Source organism: Geotrypetes seraphini, chromosome 6, assembly GCF_902459505.1.
Source record: "Geotrypetes seraphini chromosome 6, aGeoSer1.1, whole genome shotgun sequence".
NCBI lineage: Eukaryota > Metazoa > Chordata > Amphibia > Gymnophiona > Dermophiidae > Geotrypetes > Geotrypetes seraphini.
This window is the reverse complement of record NC_047089.1, coordinates 254,385,195-254,405,525: the sequence shown is the minus strand read 5'-3', so window position 1 is coordinate 254,405,525 and position 20,331 is coordinate 254,385,195. Positions and strand designations below refer to the sequence as shown.

Here is a 20,331-nt window from a genome sequence, read left to right as displayed (position 1 = left end):
ATAACTTCAATGACAATTAAGCAAAAGGGATGCCCAGTCCCTCCAGTTGTCAGGCCCCATTGAACCCCAACATCCCACCCCAAGCCACAGTACCCCTAAACCCATGGCATACCCCTTCCCCCATTCATCCCCATAACTTCAATGACAATTAAGCAAAAGGGAAGCCCACTCCCTCCTGCCGCCAGACCAATTGAACCCCAACACCCCACCCCAAGCCACAGTATCCTCAAACCCATGGCACACCCCTTCCCCCATTCATCCCCATAACTTCAATGACAATTAAGCAAAAGGGATGCCCACTCCCTCTTGCCGCCAGGCCCCATTGAACCCCAACACCCCACCCAAGCCACAGTACCCCCAAACCCATGGCATACCCCTTCCCCCATTCATCCCCATAACTTCAATGACAATTAAGAAAAAAGGGATGCCCACTCCCTCCTGCCGCTAGGCCCCATTGAACCCCAACACCCCACCCCAAGCCACAGTACCCCCAAACCCATGGCACACACCTTCCCCCATTCATCCCCATAACTTCAATGACAATTAAGCAAAAGGGATGCCCACTCCCTCCTGCCGCCAGGCCCCATTGAACCCCAACACCCCACCCCAAGCCACAGTACCCCCAAACCCATGGCACACCCCTTCCCCCATTCATCCCCATAACTTCAATGACAATTAAGCAAAAGGGATGCCCACTCCCTCCTGCCGCCAGGCCCCATTGAACCCCAACACCCCACCCCAAGCCACAGTACCCACAAACCCATGGCACACCCCTTCCCCCATTCATCCCCATAACTTCAATGACAATTAAGCAAAAGGGATGCCCACTCCCTCCTTCCGCCAGGCCCCATTGAACCCCAACACCCCATCCCAAGCCACAGTACCCCTAAACCCATGGCAAACCCCTTCCCTCATTCATCCCCATAACTTCAATGACAATTAAGCAAAAGGGATGCCCACTCCCTCCAGTTGTCAGGCCCCATTGAACCCCAACATCCCACCCCAAGCCACAGTACCCCTAAACCCATGGCATACCCCTTCCCCCATTCATCCCCATAACTTCAATGACAATTAAGCAAAAGGGAAGCCCACTCCCTCCTGCCGCCAGACCAATTGAACCCCAACACCCCACCCCAAGCCACAGTATCCTCAAACCCATGGCACACCCCTTCCCCCATTCATCCCCATAACTTCAATGACAATTAAACAAAAGGGATGCCCACTCCCTCCTGCCGCTAGGCCCCATTGAACCCCAACACCCCACCCCAAGCCACAGTACCCCCAAACCCATGGCACACACCTTCCCCCATTCATCCCCATAACTTCAATGACAATTAAGCAAAAGGGATGCCCACTCCCTCCTGCCGCCAGGCCCCATTGAACCCCAACACCCCACCCCAAGCCACAGTACCCCCAAACCCATGGCACACCCCTTCCCCCATTCATCCCCATAACTTCAATGACAATTAAGCAAAAGGGATGCCCACTCCCTCCTGCCGCCAGGCCCCATTGAACCCCAACACCCCACCCCAAGCCACAGTACCCACAAACCCATGGCACACCCCTTCCCCCATTCATCCCCATAACTTCAATGACAATTAAGCAAAAGGGATGCCCACTCCCTCCTTCCGCCAGGCCCCATTGAACCCCAACACCCCACCCCAAGCCACAGTACCCCTAAACCCATGGCAAACCCCTTCCCTCATTCATCCCCATAACTTCAATGACAATTAAGCAAAAGGGATGCCCACTCCCTCCAGTTGTCAGGCCCCATTGAACCCCAACATCCCACCCCAAGCCACAGTACCCCTAAACCCATGGCATACCCCTTCCCCCATTCATCCCCATAACTTCAATGACAATTAAGCAAAAGGGAAGCCCACTCCCTCCTGCCGCCAGACCAATTGAACCCCAACACCCCACCCCAAGCCACAGTATCCTCAAACCCATGGCACACCCCTTCCCCCATTCATCCCCATAACTTCAATGACAATTAAACAAAAGGGATGCCCACTCCCTCCTGCCGCCAGGCCCCACTGAATCCCCAACTCCCCATCCCAAGCCACAATACCCCCAAACCCATGGCACACCCCTTCCCCCATTCATCCCCATAACTTCAATGACAATTAAGCAAAAGGGATGCCCACTCCCTCCTTCCGCCAGGCCCCATTGAACCCCAACACCCCATCCCAAGCCACAGTACCCCCAAACCCATGGCACACCCCTTCCCCCATTCATCCCCATAACTTCAATGACAATTAAGCAAAAGGGATGCCCACTCCCTCCTTCCGCCAGGCCCCATTGAACCCCAACACCCCATCCCAAGCCACAGTACCCCCAAACCCATGGCACACCCCTTCCCCCATTCATCCCCATAACTTCAATGACAATTAAGAAAAAGGGATGCCCACTCCCTCCTGCCGCCAGGCCTCATTGAACCCCAACACCCCACCCCAAGCCACAGTACCCCCACTGTATGAGGGGATAAAAAAATAATAAAAAGAATGGATAACTTGACCGATTTAGACATGTCATACAATTATAACCACAAAAATATGTCATAAAATGTAATTCTAAACTCAAGACTCCAGACGAAAAGCAGACTATAGAAAGGAAACCAGAAAAGACCAAGCCCATAGTACTAAGATCCAAATGCTAAAATCGGACATGCCCATTACGAAGAGACGTGTGGATCACTCCTAATTATAAAGAGTGAGTCTTTAAAATATGAGACGGTAACGGATAGCCATACCTGGTAGACGGAAGTGACAAATAGTGGAGCCAAAACCAGAGCACCATGATGAAACTTGAATATGGATACCTATTTATACTTTTGAGTAAAATTACGATGCGAACATGTCATAGAAAAGAATAAATAATGTGTAAACTAAAAACCAAGAACAACATATTGTAACACCGAACTCAGAATTAATGAAATAACATGCTAAAAGAACTTAACCCCCCCCCTAAAATAGGGCATATTCATACTTAAAATGATGGCCGGTTACAAACAGTATGCCTAGACCAGTGTTTTTCAACCTTTTTTGGGCAAAGGCACACTTGTTTCATGAAAAAAATCACGAGGCACACCACCATTAGAAAATGTTAAAAAATTTAACTCTCTGCCTATATTGACTATATATAAAGTAATTCTCTTGAATAGGAATCAAATAAACACAAAGAAAGTATTTTATAATTACTTTATTACGAAATAAAAATTATAAAATACTTTATTCAGTGCGAAACCTGGGCCTGTTTGGCTGAACACAAAGCTGATATTCTGGCTGGAATCGAAGAAAGACACACACGTAGCTCTTCGTCAACAGCTCTCAGTCTCTCTCTGTATTTGGTTTTTATAGCATACAAAAATAGACAAATATACCCTCCATCCTTTTTATTAAACCACAATAGCAGTTTTTAGCGCAGGGAGCTGCGCTGAATGCCCAGCGCTGCTCTTGACACTCATAGGCTCCCTGCGCTAAAAACCACTATTGCGGTTTAGTAAAAGGTGACCATATTGTAAAATATAGACAGCAGATATAAATTCAGAACTGTGCATAGTAAGTGAAGGGAAGTTTTCATGTCTGGGAATTTACCCAGTTAACTATTAAGTTATTTGGGCAAATTCCTTTGAAAACTGTGGTAGTACTGCCTCCACTTTGCTAAATTTAAAATAAAATCATTTTTCCTACCTTGTCTGGTGATTTCTGGTTGCACTTTCTTCTTCTGACTGTGCATCCAATCTTTCTTCCCTTCTATCAGCCTGTATGCTTTCTCTCCTCCACACCTCATTCCCTCCCCCAACTTTTTCTTCCTCTCTCCCTGACCTTTCTTTCTTTTTCTTTTTTTCTGTTTCTCTTCTTTCCTTCTGTTTCCCTGCCTGCCCCCTTTCTTTCTTTCTCCCTGCCATTCCCCAAGCCACTGCCACTGCCGCTGCCATCGGGGAACAGGACCCACCAATGGATAACAGGCCCCAAAGCCAACGCCGACGCATGCTCTCCCTGACGTCAATTCTGCAATTGGAGAGGAAGTTCCGCCCAGCCAGGCAGCGATTGGCTGGCCTGAACTTCCTCTCCGACTGCAGAATTGACGTCGGGGAGAAGAAGACTTATCGGCTCGATAGATTAGATCGCCAAGACAAAGTGAGTCCTGGGTGATCGACTCACTTTGCCTTGGTGAGCTACTGGCGCCCCTGCCTCGGGCCCCCTGTCAGCTCCGGGCCCGGCGGCCCTGCGGCACACCAGGCAACATCTCGCGGCACACTAGTGTGCCGCGGAACAGCGGTTGAAAAACACTGGCCTAGACTATATAGACCTAAACAGGGCAAAAGTAAACATATGGGAAATGAACAGCTGATAATACAGTGTATCTTGAAAACATAAGCCGATAGTAGCTCAAACACAAGCCAACCGGGTAGATGAAAAGTGAAACCTGGGAAAGATCTAAATTATTGTTCAAATGAGCTTCTATTAAAACCAAAGAATAAAACCACAGCACTTGGGAAAGTAAAAAAGGGAGAGTAAAATGGACTTAACGAAAAGGTCTGTGAACTGATGAGATAAACTCGTACGCAGAATAAATGTGAACATGCGACAGTGGGGCTATGATATTTGATGTGTTGAAAGAGGCGCCAAAACAGTGTCGGCAGTGGATTGAATGCACACTGATAGGGGAGGGGCATCGGACTGTTAAAAAAGGCTGCTTTAATAAATAAATGAAAATACTGGTAAAAAACTAAATAAAAAACCAAAACCATGATAAAATGCCGAACCTGACTGCAAGTGGTGGTGAAAGTAGCATAAGGCACCCGTAATACTGTTAGTGCCAGAGCTGCTTAGAATAAAGAACCGTTCTGTACATGAGGAGATAAGATGTAAAGTGCTGGCCCCTCACTGCACCACTTGATAAAACTAAGGAGCGATGTTCTAGAGCAGGGGTGCCCACACTTTTGGGGCTTGCGAGCTACTTTTAAAATGACCAAGTCAAAATGATCTACCAACAATAAAATTTAAAAAAACACAAAGTACACTGAAAATGTTAATTATTATTCCTATTCCAGGGTTTTTCAAAGAGGTCAAAGCAGATGACTATACACTGTCACCTCAGTAACAACCATACAAAAATAGACAAATATACCCTCCTCCCTTTTTACTAAACCACGATAGCAGTTTTTAGTGCAGGGAGCTGCGCTGAATGCCCAGCGCTGCTCTCGACGCTCATAGGCTCCCTGCGCTAAAAACCTCTATTGCGGTTTAGTAAAAGGGGACCTTAGTGTAAAATATAGACAGCAGATATAAATTCAGACACATTTTGATCACTAAATTTAAAATAAAATCATTTTTCCTACCTTGTCTGGTGATTTCATGAGTCTCTGGTTGCACTTTCTTCTTCTGACTGTGCATACAATCTTTCTTCCCTTCTTTCAGCCTGTATGCTTCCTCTCCTCCACACCTCATTCCCTCCCCCAAATTTTTCTTCCTCTCTCCCTGCCCTTTCTTTCTCTCTTCATGCCCCCTTTCTTTTTTTCTGTTTCTCTTCTTTCCTTCTGCCTCCCTGCCTGCCCTCTTTCTTTCTTTCTCCCTGCCCTCCCCCAAACCACTGCCGCTGCCATCGGGGAACAGGCCCCAAAGCTGCCGCCGCTGCCCCAAGCTCTCCCTGCTTCGGGCCGACCAGCATTCCTCTCCCCGATGTCAATTCTGCCGTCGGAGAGGAAGTTCCAGCCCAGCCAGGCAGCGATTGGCTGGCCAGAACTTCCTCTCCAACAGCAGAATTGATGGTGGGGAGAGGAAGGCTGATCGGCCCAAGATCACGATTGACTTATTGGGAGAAATGCTGCCGGGTCCTGCCTTCGCGTAAACAGAAAGTAGGCAGGACCTGGCAGCAAGAACAGCAAATTGTAAGCTACACTGACCTGTCTCCCGCCTTAGCCCGTAGCGAACGCATGCTCTGAGGCTCTAACATGTGCATGCCGACTTCCCTTCCTTTCTCTTCTCTTCCCCCCCCCCCCGGACATAACTTCCAGTTTCGGAGGGAAGAGAAGGGAGAAGGGAAGCCGGCACGCACACGTTAGAGCCCCGGGGCATAAGTTCTCCAAGCTGTTTTTTTTTATGTTGAGCAGCAGCGGCAGCAGCAGAATTCACATCGGATGAGAGCCGGGCGATCATCTAAATTAGTCGGGCGGAGTGACCGGTTAAAAGGCCCTAGGGAGAACACTGCACTCCATAGGTGGGGACGCGGAACTGATGTCAGAGAGAGAGAGCCAACACCGGCGTGGGCAGCAAGTTTGTGATGCTGCTCACATTGGGAAAATTAAAGAGGTACGGGGCAAGAGGTGCAGGGGGGATAAGGAGGGAGTGGGAGGGGTGACAGGGGGGATCGGGAAGGAGGCAGGGGGGATTGGAAAGGAGTGAGGGGTGTAGCGGGGGGATAGGGAAGGAGTGGAGGGTGGCAGGAGGGATCGGGAAGGAAGCAGGGGGGAACGGGAAGGAGTGAGAAATGTGGCATAGGGATCAGGAAGGAGGCATGGGGGATCGGGAAGGAGTGAGGGATGTGGCAGGGGGTGATTGGATGGAGGCATGGGAGATTGGGAAGGAGTGAGGGGTATGGCAGGGGGGATCAGAAAGAAGTGGGGGTGGCAGGGGGGATCAGGAAGGAGTGAGGGGTTGTGGCAGGGGGGATCGGATGGAGGCATGGGGGATCGTGAAGGAGTAGGATGGGTGGAGAGAATGATGGGTGGCAGTGCCCCCACCAAGATGGCACCCGGGGAGAACCTCCCTCCCCTTTATTACGCTACTGGCTTGAGTAACAGCACCATGAAAATCTATGTTGCTACTGCATAACAGACATCCGTGGGCTGTGAAATGGGCTTCTCTAGGCCTGCTGTTTGCCCATTCATAGTTTGTTAGGGTTTCTTTCTAAAACGGAAGTTCATGATCTATATAGTGGCACGTTGCCATCTAGTTCAAACATACATTTTAGGATAGGTTCTACATCAGCAGATATAAAATTCTAGGGGAACTTCAGTTGTTCAATTTCTCCTTTGAACATGATCTGCTGCTCACCGAGGAAGCGGGTGGGGGTAGGGGGGCGTGTGAACAATGACCACAGCACATACCTCCGCTCCCAGGTCATTGTACTGCAGCTTCAAGGCCGTCACTTTGTCATCCAGTTCCTTCGGGTTTTCTGTTTGACGTTTCTGGACAATCTGCCGCCCCATCTTGATTACCGTTTCAACTTCTGGCTTCACTTCACTCAGGCTCTTATATAATTTCTAATGGACAGGAAAGAAAACACCCGTTACAACTAGAAAATGGGCAGGGATTTGGCCAAAATATTTGCTAAATGGACAGGGCAAGCTACAAACAGAAATGATTTCTTTGGAGGTCACCATTTTGGTGATTACGGCATTTAGAAATGCATAAACATTTATTATTCCATAAACGTTAGAATCCCGATTTTAAAAAAAGCTGGTACATACACGTTTAAAACTGAAAAATGTGGAGGTGGCAAGGGGGCGTGGTCTGGCACGCATTTTCCATCTGGGATGTCTCGGTTTCAGGGCCATAGTTTCCAGAATAGTCTAAACCAGTGGTCCCCAACCCTGTCCTGGAGGACCACTAGCCAGTCGGGTTTTTAGGATAGACCGAATGAATATGCATGGGTCAGATCTGCATTCCTATCATCTTCATTACATGCAAATCTCTTCCATGCATATTCATTAGGGCTAGCCTGAAAACCTCCGGGACATTACTTTCTACGCCCAGGAGCGTCAACTTACATCTGCCATGCAGTTGAACTCTGGTGCCAAAAGGCCGCTACAGATTTGGTGCAAAGTGCATGGCATTGATGCAGCCAGACTGAGGCGCCAGTTTGTAGAATTGTCCATCACATGGTTTAAAAAATTAAATACAGTCGAGTTGAATTTCGTCAACCGAGTAAAAACACATTTGATATAGAAAACAACTCTCCTCAATAAATATTACACCAACACCGTTAACAATAAGAAGCCTAGTGAAACTTTCCGGTTACACCAAATGGGCACCTGATCACAGTTACACCCCTCCCCCGATCCAGCAGGGGCGAACACTTTGAAAGAAGCGATGCTATCGGCTCATCGAGACCAGCAGCAGTATCGGGAGCCCCTCTCCAGCAGGGCACCTGATCAGTTACACCCCTCCCCCGATCCATATATATTTTTTATTTCTCTTGATACTTATTTTTTATCTCTATTTTTTATTTATTTTACTTATTTATTTTTAATTCTATCTTTAAATTTATTTATTCATTACTTGGTGGAATATTCATTTCTATCTCTGTCTTTATATTTTATCTTTATTTTTCATAAATTGTCTCTTCAGGTACTTTAGTTAGATTGTGAGCCTTTGGGACAGTTAGGGAATTTCCAAGTACCTATCTTATTTATTTTTATTTATTGTATCTTTTAATGCATTCATTTTGGTAAACCGCTTAGAAACCTCACGGTTATTAGCGGTATATAAGAATAAGAATTAAATTAAATTAAAATTAAATGGAACTGGTCTTGCCATGACTTCTGAAATGCATAAGCTAAACCCAAATATGACTTTAGACTCCCTAGCAGGAAGCAAAAGTACTACAAGCTATCAAGAATGGCATGAAGACCCCATGCCACCAGAAGAGCCAAGCTTTCTTTGCGTGAGCATATAACTTGTGTTTTGAGTTCTTACTGGAAAGCTATGTCCTATATTGAAGAATGAGGTTATTTGAGGTTCGCTTAGACGTTGTTCTGTTGAAGATTTGATGTTATACTATCCTGCTCTGTACTTTCCCTACTTAATGTATGTCTCCTTTGAAATGTGCATTTTATAATAGATGGCAATTTTGTGAGCCGCCTTTGAGAAAGGCGGATTCGAAATGTTTTAAATAAATAAGGTAAACCCAGCACAAGCAGATCTTGAAAACCTCAAGCTACTGCAAGAGGAACAAAATGAAGATCCCAATGCACTAGAAGAGGGATATGATGCCTCCACTACTGGGAATGGTCTTTTCAATTTAGTTTCTATCAAGCTTCTCCCTATGGAATCTGTTTGCTTTGTATTATAGAGTCTGACTTTCCTGCATAGAAACATGACGGCAGATAAAGGCCAAGTGGCCCACCCAGTCTGCCCATCCACAGTAACCATTATCTCTTCCTCTCCCTATTGGCTAAGGTTCTTAACATTTGCATCTCCTCTTCCTATTGGCTAAGGCTCTTTACACCTGCATTGTGATGTCATAGAACTTTATGGTTATAGAAACATAGAAACGTTATGGCAGATAAAAGCCAAATGGCCCATCCAGAGCATCCACTATCTCCTCCTTTCCCTATTGGCTAAGGCTCTTAACATTTGCATGTCCTCTTCCTATAGGCTAAGGCTCTTTACACCTGCATTGTGATGTCACAGAACTTTATGGTTATAGAAACATGATGGCAGATAAAGGCCAAATGGCCCATCCATTCTGCCCATCTGCAACATCCACTATCTCCTCCTCTCCCTATTGGCTAAAGCTCTTAACATTTGCATCCCCTCTTCCTATTGGCTAAGATTCTTTACACCTGCATTGTGATGTCATAGAACGTTATGGTTATAGAAACAAAGAAACATGACAGCAGATAAAAGCCAAATGGCCCATCCAGAGCATCCACTATCTCCTCCTCTCCCTATTGGCTAAGGCTCTTAACATTTGCATCTCCTCTTCCTATAGGCTAAGGCTCTTTACACCTACATTGTGATGTCACAGAACTTTATGGTTATAGAAACATAGGTTTCTCTGTTTCTATAACCATAAAGCTCTATGACATCACAAAGCAGGTGTAAAGAATCTTAGCCAATAGGATGAGGAGATGCAAATGTTAAGAGTCTTAGCCAATAGAGAGAGGAGGAGATAGTGGATGTTGCAGAAGGGCCATTTGGCCTTTATCTGCCATCATGTTTCTCTGTTTGTTCAAAACCAAATGCACGTCCTTTAATAAATTCCAAACATTCGTTTCAGAAGCTGGGTTACCACTGGCGCTGGCTAAAAGCCAGACTGAATTTTGCAGGCTCCTTTTGGGAAGCCCATCCATCTTCTCTTACGTGCTTGCTCACTAGCCTCTACCATTTTTAAAAGGATGCCTCGGTTGCCTAGACAACAACCGATTCGTTGTTTGTATCTCTCTTAGCACTGGGGAGATTCTTCACAGGTTCTGATACCTTTTAGTTAAGCATCAAGAATAAATAGTGCCCTGGCTCCGTTTACCTCAAGTACCCAATGACTCACTTGTAAAGACCGGTGTCCTCTTGAAAAATGCACTACCAGAACTCAGCGTAATCATATCAGTTCAAGGAAAGATATTGGTGAAGAAACCTGGGTTTGCATGGGGAAAATGTGTGGTATGTGATGGTCATTTCATTTCATTTCATAATGATTCTGTCAGCCTAACCAACTTCCCACATTCGGAACGTTATTTTGCCACTGCAGCTGAAAAGAGGGCCAATTTGCAGAAACAAAATTCTACATTTTGACATTGTTTCAGATCATTGATTCAGTCTTATCCACATCATTCTCTTCTTCGCTGGGCTGAGAACTTTTCCGCACCCTTTTGTAGCACCTTTCCAGAGCTGAGATTGTGATGTCATAATGCCTCAATCCACCAATGCCTAAGAGCCAACATCATCAGTGATGTCACAATGGCTTCACTGTCCTATACTTGGCTCACATAAGAACATAAGAATTGACGAAGGTCCATCAAGCCCAATATCCCATTTCCAACAGTGGCCAACCCAGATCCCAAATACCTGGCAGAAACCCAGAGTCGCAACATTCCAGAGCTGAGATTGTGATGTCATAATGCCTCATTCCACCAATGTCTAAGAGCCAACCTCAGTAGTGATGTCACAATGGCTCGACTGTCCTGTACTTGGCTCACATAAGAACAGCCAAGCTGGGAGAGACTGAAGGTCCATCAAGCCCAGTATGCTTTATCCAACAGTGGCCAACCCAGGTCACAAGTGTCTGGCAGAAACCCAAAGAGCAGCAACATTCCAGAGCTGAGATTATGATGTCATAATGCCTCATTCCACCAATGCCTAAGAGCCAAACTCAAGAGTGATGACACAATGGCTTGATTGTCCTATACTTGGCAACCAACTTTCTAAATTCTAAGTGTTATTTTGCCACTGTAGCTGAAAAAAATGTTATCTTATTTTGTTAAGCACCAATTTGCAGAAACAAATTTCTATGTTTTCGACATTTGTTTCAGATCATTGATTGAACCGCAAGGATGTGCTGAGACTGGAGTTGGTCCAGAGAATGGCCACCAGGATGGTCTCGGGACTCAAGGAGCTCCCATACGAGGAACGGTTAGGGAAGTTGCAGCTCTACTCACTTGAGGAGCATAGAGAGAGGGGAGATATGATCGAGACATTCAAGTACCTCACAGGTCGCATCGAGGTGGAAGAGGATATCTTCTTTTTCAAGGGTCCCGCGGCAACAAGGGGGCATCCGTGGAAAATCAGGGGCGGGAAACTGCACGGTGACACTAGGAAGTTCTTCTTCACCGAAAGGGTGGTTGATCGCTGGAATGGTCTTCCACTTCAGGTTATTGAGGCCAGCAGCATGCCAGATTTTAAGGCCAGATGGGACAGACATGTGGGATCTATCCGCAAAGATAGATAGGGAGGGTCATTGGAGTGGGCAGACTTGATGGGCTGTGGCCCTTATCTGCCGTCTATTTCTATGTTTCTATGAACCTTATCCACGTCATTCTCTCCTTGGTTGGGCTGAGAACTTTTCCGCACCCACTCATAGATCATTAATTTGTTCATTGAGTTTGGGCATATTTTTGCATTGCGTAAACAGTAATAGCAATGACCCCCAAAGCAAATTTCTATGGGCTAAATACTGAGCAGGGCTCCTCTGGATAGAAGCTCATTGCTGGATATGAGCTGTTCTCCAGGACCAGATATGCCATTGAAAATCTTTGTAAGCACTCAAATACTGTCTGGATAGAGCTGGTGTGGTCTGGGTGCTGAGCCAAGGTGAAAACCGATGTTATCTGGGTACTGACAATTATGCAGGTTACCCAAACAACTCCCAGTAGCTGCCTTCTACACTTGAGCTAGTTTTCCTACGATACAAAAAAACCTGGAAAGTCGCTGGCTTAAGCGTAGAGCCTTCAATGGAGACGACGTTGTTTAATTTGCTTGTTTTTACCAAATTTTTCAAACCACCCTCATAAATGCTCACACTAAGGGCTCCTTTTACGAAGCCTTGCTAGCCACTACCGCCTCCTCTTGAGCAGACGGTAGTTTTTCGGCTAGTGCGGGGTTTAGCGCGTGATAAAAAGTCACGGCTTCGTAAAAGCAGACCTAACTGTTGAAATCAAGTTCCATTATCCTTGTCATATAATAATAATAACTTTATTTTGTATACCGCCATACCCAGTGAGTTGTAGGCGGTTCACAGCAATTAAATTAAGATTACAGACATAGAGAAACATTGGAGTTACAGGTTATTGTAGTTGACAGGAGTATGCAAGAATGTACAGTAGTATTTACAGGAAAGTGCGGTCATTGAGTTAAATTGGTTTGGTGGGTACAATAAGAGGGGAACGATATTATTCCCCAATGCAAATCAGAATAAATTGCTCCTCATCATGACAGGAGTAGCCATGCAGCTGATAATGAACAATTGGAAAAGTTGGGATAACTGAAATTATAGTTTCTGGTGGGAATCTTTATGCAGATTTATAAGTTTGAAAATATTACAGAGGGGACACCATAGCAAATTCAAGGAAATTTGGGGCCCGTTAACAAAGTATTGTAAGATATGATTGTGAACTATGAACACTATTTCCCTTTGATTCATGAAAGATCGTTATAGACATCCAGGAGGGGCAAGGGGGGGGGGGTGAGGGTTAGGGCAGGAGAGGTTTGAATAGCTTTAAATTATTTGTTGGAATAAAGTGCAATATGTTATATTACTTGATTGTTCAACTGTTTGCTCTATCTACTTGATTTCAAAAACGAATAAAGAATTTAAAAAAAAAAAAAAAAAGAAATCAATCAACAGGCAATTATTAAATTAAGTTGTATACATTATATTGTCCCTCCCTTCTCCTTGTATTAGTCTTCTTAATTTTACTGAAATTATAGCCCTGGGATTCAAGGGCTTCGTTCTTCCTTTCTTGGCCTCCTCCAACTTGTAGACAGAGTAGCATATATTTTTTGTGGGTTATGATTAACGTGACCATTAATTTTTTTCATCAAAACGGGACATCTATTAATATTCAGTCCCGCCCCCAATCCCGCTGTAGCCCCGCCCTAGCCCCACCCCCCAATTTCTTCCATTCATTTTTCATGTACACACAATATCTTATTTCATACTGGTAACCATAAAATAATAAAAAAAAAACACAAAGCACCCTATACGCAGAGAAGATGTCAATTATCATTTATATTTTCTTTAAGTCTTTGTGCTTATTTACATTTTTAAATGCACATAAAAAAAAATGAAATTGCATACACAACTGCCCTTGCGTGTACATTTGCATGCTAAGCATAAATTTGAATGCCGATTTATAGAATTTGCGGCCTTATATTTGAACTCAACGCTGTCCCTGGTGTTTAATATCAGGCGGTATTTTTATGCTGTTTAAAATAGCAACACATCTCTGCAAACAATGCATTTGTCTTCAAACCTTATTATAACGCGATAATCAGTGCATTCTGTACCATCGGAGCTACGTACCATACAATGGTCCATCTGTGTCTGCAACGCTTCCTGCTCCACGCTCTTCATCTCCAGCGCTGGCAGCTCTACCTTCACCTCATCCAGAATCCGCTGACATTCCAACAGACGTTGCTCAAAGCTCGCTGGCTTTTGGAACAACCGGAACTTTGTCGAAACGTCTTGCAATTTTTTCTGAAATGGGAGCGTGGGAAAGATGTTTCGGCATAGCTTATGCTGTGTTAAGGCAAATGTTCAACATGATGCGATCCGCTTAATTCTGTAACGCGTGAAGCAGATGTGCGGCAGGAATTAGCGCGCCATTCACCTGCTTCTTGTGTCAGCAGCGTACGGCAAGGGGAAGGCAAAACTGCATGCCAAGATTTGAAAAAGGAAAATCTTCATGCCGTTTTTACCCCCATGCAGTGCATAGTAAGTGGGGCTGGTTCACCCCAGGCGCCATCTTGGTGAGGGCATGGCACCGCCGCCTCTTCACACTCGTCCCCTTGCCACGCGTGCGCCTCCCTTCCCCCGTCTCTCTAGTTGCTCACCATCTTAAGCAGCAACTTTAAGAGCGTCGGAGCTGTTGCTGCCACGGCCAGCGCAATAAACCACGTTACGGGTGGGGGGAGTTAATGAAATGTAAACCTCTTACATGCTCCTGCCAATGTGGTATATCACAAAAAGAACAATGAAGGAGACCAGGTGGTGCTCAATCCTATTTATTAAACAGACTCGACACGATCGTGTTTCGGCCCAGAAGGGCCTGCCTCAGGAGTCAAAAAAATAAGACATGTATTAAAATTTAAAAAAATGTCAAATTAAAAAAAACATCATTTTTTTTCATGTTTTCTTGGGGTCTTCTTCATTCTTCTCTTTTTTCCAGGGTTTTTTTTTCAGTGTTTTATTGCAATATTTGGACATTTGGAGTGGTACATCCTTGGTTTTACCACTCAGTAACAAGGTATATTTCTTTTGATAAGTTTTTGAAATAAAAGCATATTTTAGTGGTTGTCATTGTTTTAAATATACTGTATATGTCATTTTTATTAAAGTTTATTTGTTAAGTTTATTGGCTATTTTAATGTAATTTTTTTGCGATATTAATATTCATATAGATGTTCCTATTATATGTTATGAATGTATCCATGTTTATTTGTATGTTAAGAAATTATCAATAAAATTAATGCGTGTTCCTGATAATTTTATCATTCGTCTCTTTTTTAACTATTCAATTAATTTGGTATTTAATAATAATAACTTTCTTCTTATATACTGCCACATCACGTAGTTCTAAGCAGTTCACATCAAAGAGGACTGTACAATCAGTGAAAAAATACAATTAACATGAAAGTACATTCAGGAAAAGTCAAAATTATAACATACATTAAGGTATAATATCAATTTACCAAACAAATCAGTTTTCAACAACTTCCTAAAAGACGAATAAGAATAAGCCTGAGAAATAATGGTACACGACCAAGAATTCATTTTTGCCTGACTGAAATGCAAATAATTTATCAAGAAATCGCTTGTACCGACAAGATTTTACAGTTGGATAAGCAAACAAATGGTTTCTTCGAGTGGTTTATATCGTTCAAAACGTGAGGAGAGGTAAGTTGGAGCCAGCCTTGAAACAAATACAACCAAACGTAAACAGTATTCTTGCCTCAAATGGCAACCAAGGTAACTGTTGAGAAAATGGACTAACATGGTCGTATTTTTTCAGGCTTATTTGCATGTCATTCGTATATTAAGGATTCATTTATTTGTGTGATTTTTAAGTGGAGGTTTCTTGACATTTTTTTGAATTTGAATTTGAATATGTCTTATTTCTTAGACACCTGAGGCAGGCTCTTCTGGGCCGAAACACGATTGTGTCGGGTCTGTTTAATAAATAGGATTGAGCACCATTTCACTGTTCTTTTTCTGCCTCTTTCTAGTGTGAAGGCCATTTCTCCTGTTTGTCTTTTGAATGCGGTATAGCAAACATTAAATAAATTGGGAGACTTGGATTATTATCGCTTTTTGGCCCACATCTGGGATCGGCACCCAAATTTGGTCACCATATAGGGAATCTAGGGGATGGTCTACGGCTGCAGTGCAACATGGGTAATTTATACTATCGTTATCATTTATTAAGATTTATTTAGTGCCTGTTCACTCAAGACAATGTACAGCAGGAATAAATCAAACAGGCAATAGATAATTACAGAAGAAAAAATATTCAAATACCAATACAAGGTGTAGCATAATATGTTACATTAGAATACACAATAAAGCATTTTAATAGACAGTGTAGGGTGTAAGCAAAGAAGGAATGCACAGAAGAGAGAATATATAAGGGACTAATTGGAAGAAAGTTGAACATGAGAACAGATTAGTGCCTAGGAACTCACATGTATGCCACTGTCCCCACCTACAGTCCTGCCAATAGGGGGTGGTGTTTCACTATCACATTCTCAGTAGTGAGGGACAGGCAAACTATGCCTGTCTCTAATCATAGAAAACATAATATTGAAGCACTACCCTCTACTGGCAATAATGCAGTTGGAGGACTCCCGTTCGGCTTAGAGCAAAAAGCGATGTGTGCGACATGGGGGAAGCCATTGCTTGCCCTGGATCGGAAGCATGGAATATTGCTACTCTGTGAGATTCTAGACTCTTGTTACTCTTTGGGATTCCGGAATCTTGCTATTCTTTGGGATTCTGTATGGAATGTTGTTACTCTTTGGGATTCTAGACTCTTGCTATTATTTGGGATTCTGTATGGAATGTTGCTACTCTATGAGATTCTAGACTCTTGTTACTCTTTGGGATTCTGGAATCTTGCTATTATTTGGGATTCTGTATGGAATGTTGCTACTCTTTGGGATTCTAGACTCTTGTTACTCTTTGGGATTCCAGAATCTTGCTATTATTTGGGATTCTGTATGGAATGTCGCTACTCTATGAGATTCTAGACTCTTGTTACTCTTTGGGATTCTGGAATCTTGCTATTATTTGGGATTCTGTATGGAATGTTGTTACTCTTTGGGAATCTGGACTCTTGTTATTCTTTGGGATTCTGGAATCTTGCTATTATTTGGGATTCTGTATGGAATGTCGCTACTCTTTGGGCGTTTGCCAGGTATTGGTGACCTGGATTGGTTACCCTGAGAATGGGTTACTGGGCTTTATGGACCATTGGTCTGACCCAGTCAGTCTATTCATATGTTCTTATGCCTCTTTGAACTTATATGCTATAGTCATAAGTGCAATTTCTCCCTTTACTACCTTAGTGATCTGGCAATTCTTCCTTTTCCCCTGGTCCACCCAGTCTGCTATTGCTCTTATTACCACTCCAAATATTCCTGTTTAGAGATGCCACTGGCAACTTCACTGAAGCAGTACCTTATAGAATGGCCTGTACAGCACTTACATAACTGACACATTCACCCTGTTATAGGATTTAGGCCTGATGTTCATTTGTCTAGATTTACGAGCCTAGTGCTTTAAATCAGTGCTAAGCTCCTAACTTTTTTCCCCACCCTAAATCCTAAATTTGTGACATTCTGAGTACAAATTTAGACACTTAGACCTATTATGTTGCTCGAGAGGCCAGTTTAAGATCATAATTCTCAAAACGAGACACATAAATTCACTAATATCGAAATCTAAAGAAAATGATACGGGAGGCGTTATAAGAAATGAGCGAAAAGCTCAGACATAATCTAAGGGGGGGAGGGGCAATGTTGGTTTTAAGGAATTTGCAATCCATATGCAAAAGATATGCAAAATGATAAGAGAACAAACTGGACGGGCCAAGCGGTCACTATCTGACCTTAGTTTCCTAGTGGCTATGGCTAAGTTGGAATGGGGAGTGTGTGGTGCAGTGGTTAAAGCTACAGCCTCAGCACCCTGAGGTTGTGGGTTCAAATCCCACCCTGCTCCTTGTGACCTTGGGCAAGTCACTTAATCCCCCCATTGTCCCAGGTACATTAGATAGATTGTGAACCCACCGGGACATACAGGGAAAAATGCTTGAGTACCTGAATAAATTCATGTAAACCGTTCGGAGCTCCCTGGGGAGAACGCTATAGAAAATTGAACAAATAATAATGTGTAAAGATAGATCAATTGGCAGGTGGAGATTGAGGACTAGAAGGATAAAGAGACAGACAGAAAACAAAGCAGCAGAAAGGCCCAGGCAAAGGCTGATTCTGCCTTAGCAAGGACGGTGCAGAGACTTGCCTGGGCCACATCGATCTGAGAAAGAACCTTTCTGGCGGCTTCTTTCCCTTCATTCCTCTTCTTCATTTCTTCCAAACTAATCTCATGGCTTGTTAAATCGGACTGGATTTTCTGTTGGAAAATGAAATTCAGTTAAAATGGTTTTTAAGAATAAAATATTCCTATTTCAAGGCCACTGAACAGGCCACATAGGACAGAGTTTTGGAGGAGTCAGCAATTATGTGGGGGTACCAGAAATATTCAATGCCAGCAGATAAGGCCACAAACCACAGGCCATTTTTAATCTGGGACAGGTGCGGATGAAGTTTTCTTCTAGCCCACTGGCTCCTAACTCCCAGGCCAGTCGGGTTTTCAAGATAGCCCTAATGAATATGCGTGGCGCAGATTTGCATGCCTGGCACCTCCATTATATTCAAATCTCTCTCATGCATACTCATTAGGGCTAGCCTGAAAACCCGACTGGCCTGGGGATCCTCCAGGACAGTGTTGGGAACCAGTATAATCTAACCTCAAAACCATTAGAGCACGAAGTCTTATACCCTAAGCTTAAGGGGGTCCTGTTGAGACTTGGAAGATGGTAGAGGGGGCCTTTTGCTGAGTTAGGGGTTTGGGAGGAGAGTCAGGCATGAAGAGTGGCCTTTTGGTACTGGGAGAGTGGAACTGGGGCTTGAAATCCTTGTGGTGATGGGGAGAATAAAGAATCCCAGTTTACAGGTCCCAGGCGATATTTAGGGCCAGCGCCTGAATATTTATTTTTTAAATTTATTTAAAAATTTATATACCGTATATTACCTATACGGTTTCCACAGTAACAAGCATAAAATGTTAAACAATGTTAGCATTGAATATCCAGGATTAATTTAGTTGACCTTCAGTTGATATTGACCAGTTATTTTTTTCTTAAGAAGCTGTGACGATTTCTTTGATTACCTTACTGCGGTTTGAAATTGAATGTTCCAAAATGTTCAAAAAATGGCAAAAGTCATTTAAGATTCGAAGCTACTTAACCCAGGTCTACCTGCCCAATGGCTTATGGACCCTGCCTTCAGGAATTTTTTAAACTCAGCTACCTTATCTGCTTCTATCACCTGCTCTGGCAATGAGTTTTAGCGCTTAACTAAACACCGCGTGAAAATATATTTCCTCCAGTTTGTTCTAAATATAAACATAGAAACATAGAATATGACGGCAGAAAAGGGCCACCGGCCCAACAAGTCTGCCCACTCTAAGAACCCTCCCCTCTAAGCAGTTCCTCGAAGTGAACCCTTTTGCTTGTCCCATTTTTTCTCAAAAATCGAGCACGTTGCTGGCCTCAATTACCTGAAGTGGAAGATCATTCCAACGATCAACCACCCTTTCGGTGAAGAAATACTTCCTAGTGTCACCATGAAATCTCCCACCCTTGATTTTTAACAGATGCCCTCTTGTTGCCATAGGTCCTGTGAGGAAAAAGATGTCTTCTTCTACCTCAATACGGCCAGAAACATATTTGAACGTCTCTATCATGTCTCCCCTCTCTCTGCGTTCCTCGAGAGAGTATAGCTGCAACTTACCTAGACTCCATTCTCAGCACATCTTTTTGATAATGTGGCCTCCAAAATTGAACACAATATTCCAGATGGGGTCTCACCATGGACCTGTACAACGGCATTACAACTTCGGGCTTTCGGCTGACAAAACTTCTGCAGATGCAACCTAGCATTTGTCTAGCCTTGGATGATGCTTTCTCCACTTGATTGGCAGTTTTCATATCTTCACTAATGATTACTCCTAGGTCCCATTCTGCAAAAGTTCTTGTTAAGGTCTCACCATTCAGGGTGTAAGTTCTGCGTGGGTTTCCGCTGCCAAGGTACATAACCTTACACTTTTTGGCATTAAAACTCAGTTGCCAAGTTGCGGACCATTGTTCTAGTAAGAGTAGGTCCTGCGTCATAGTGTTGGGCATGGTGCTTTTGCCCACTGTGTTGCACAGTTTAGCCTCATCGGCAAATAATGCAATTTTACCTCAAAGTCCCTGAGGCAGGTCCCATACAAAGATATTAAATAGAATTGGACCCAAGACCGAGCCCTGCGGCACTCCACTGATCACTTCCGATGTTTCAGAGGGAGTACCATTTACCACCACCCTCTGGAGTCTGCAACTGAGCCAGTCTTTAACCCATGCAGTCAATGTTTCTCCTAGTCCCAATGAACTCATCTTGTTCAATAACCTACGGTGTGGGACACTATCAAAAGCCTTACTGAAATCCAAATACACGACATCCAGGAACTCTCCCATATCTAGCTTTTTTGTTACCCAGTCAAAGAAGCTGATTAGATTGGATTGGCAGGACCTTCCCTTTGTAAATCCATGCTGGTGGGGATCCCTCA

The 20,331-nt window shown here is 43.9% G+C and overlaps 1 protein-coding gene across 12 annotated transcripts in view; it reads right to left on the bottom strand.

Moving 5' to 3' along the window:
• The window catches only part of DMD (dystrophin), a 2,510,493-nt gene that overhangs the window by 1,244,113 nt on the left and 1,246,049 nt on the right, over positions 1-20,331 (bottom strand). For all 12 annotated transcript variants that reach the window (XM_033949686.1, XM_033949693.1, XM_033949692.1 and 9 more), the window contains 3 exons: positions 17,962-18,072; positions 13,750-13,923; positions 7,115-7,270 (listed from right to left, as the gene is read on the bottom strand). In XM_033949686.1, coding sequence (XP_033805577.1) covers positions 7,115-7,270; positions 13,750-13,923; positions 17,962-18,072 — 441 coding nt within the window. The remainder of the gene's footprint in view (positions 1-7,114; positions 7,271-13,749; positions 13,924-17,961; positions 18,073-20,331) is intronic.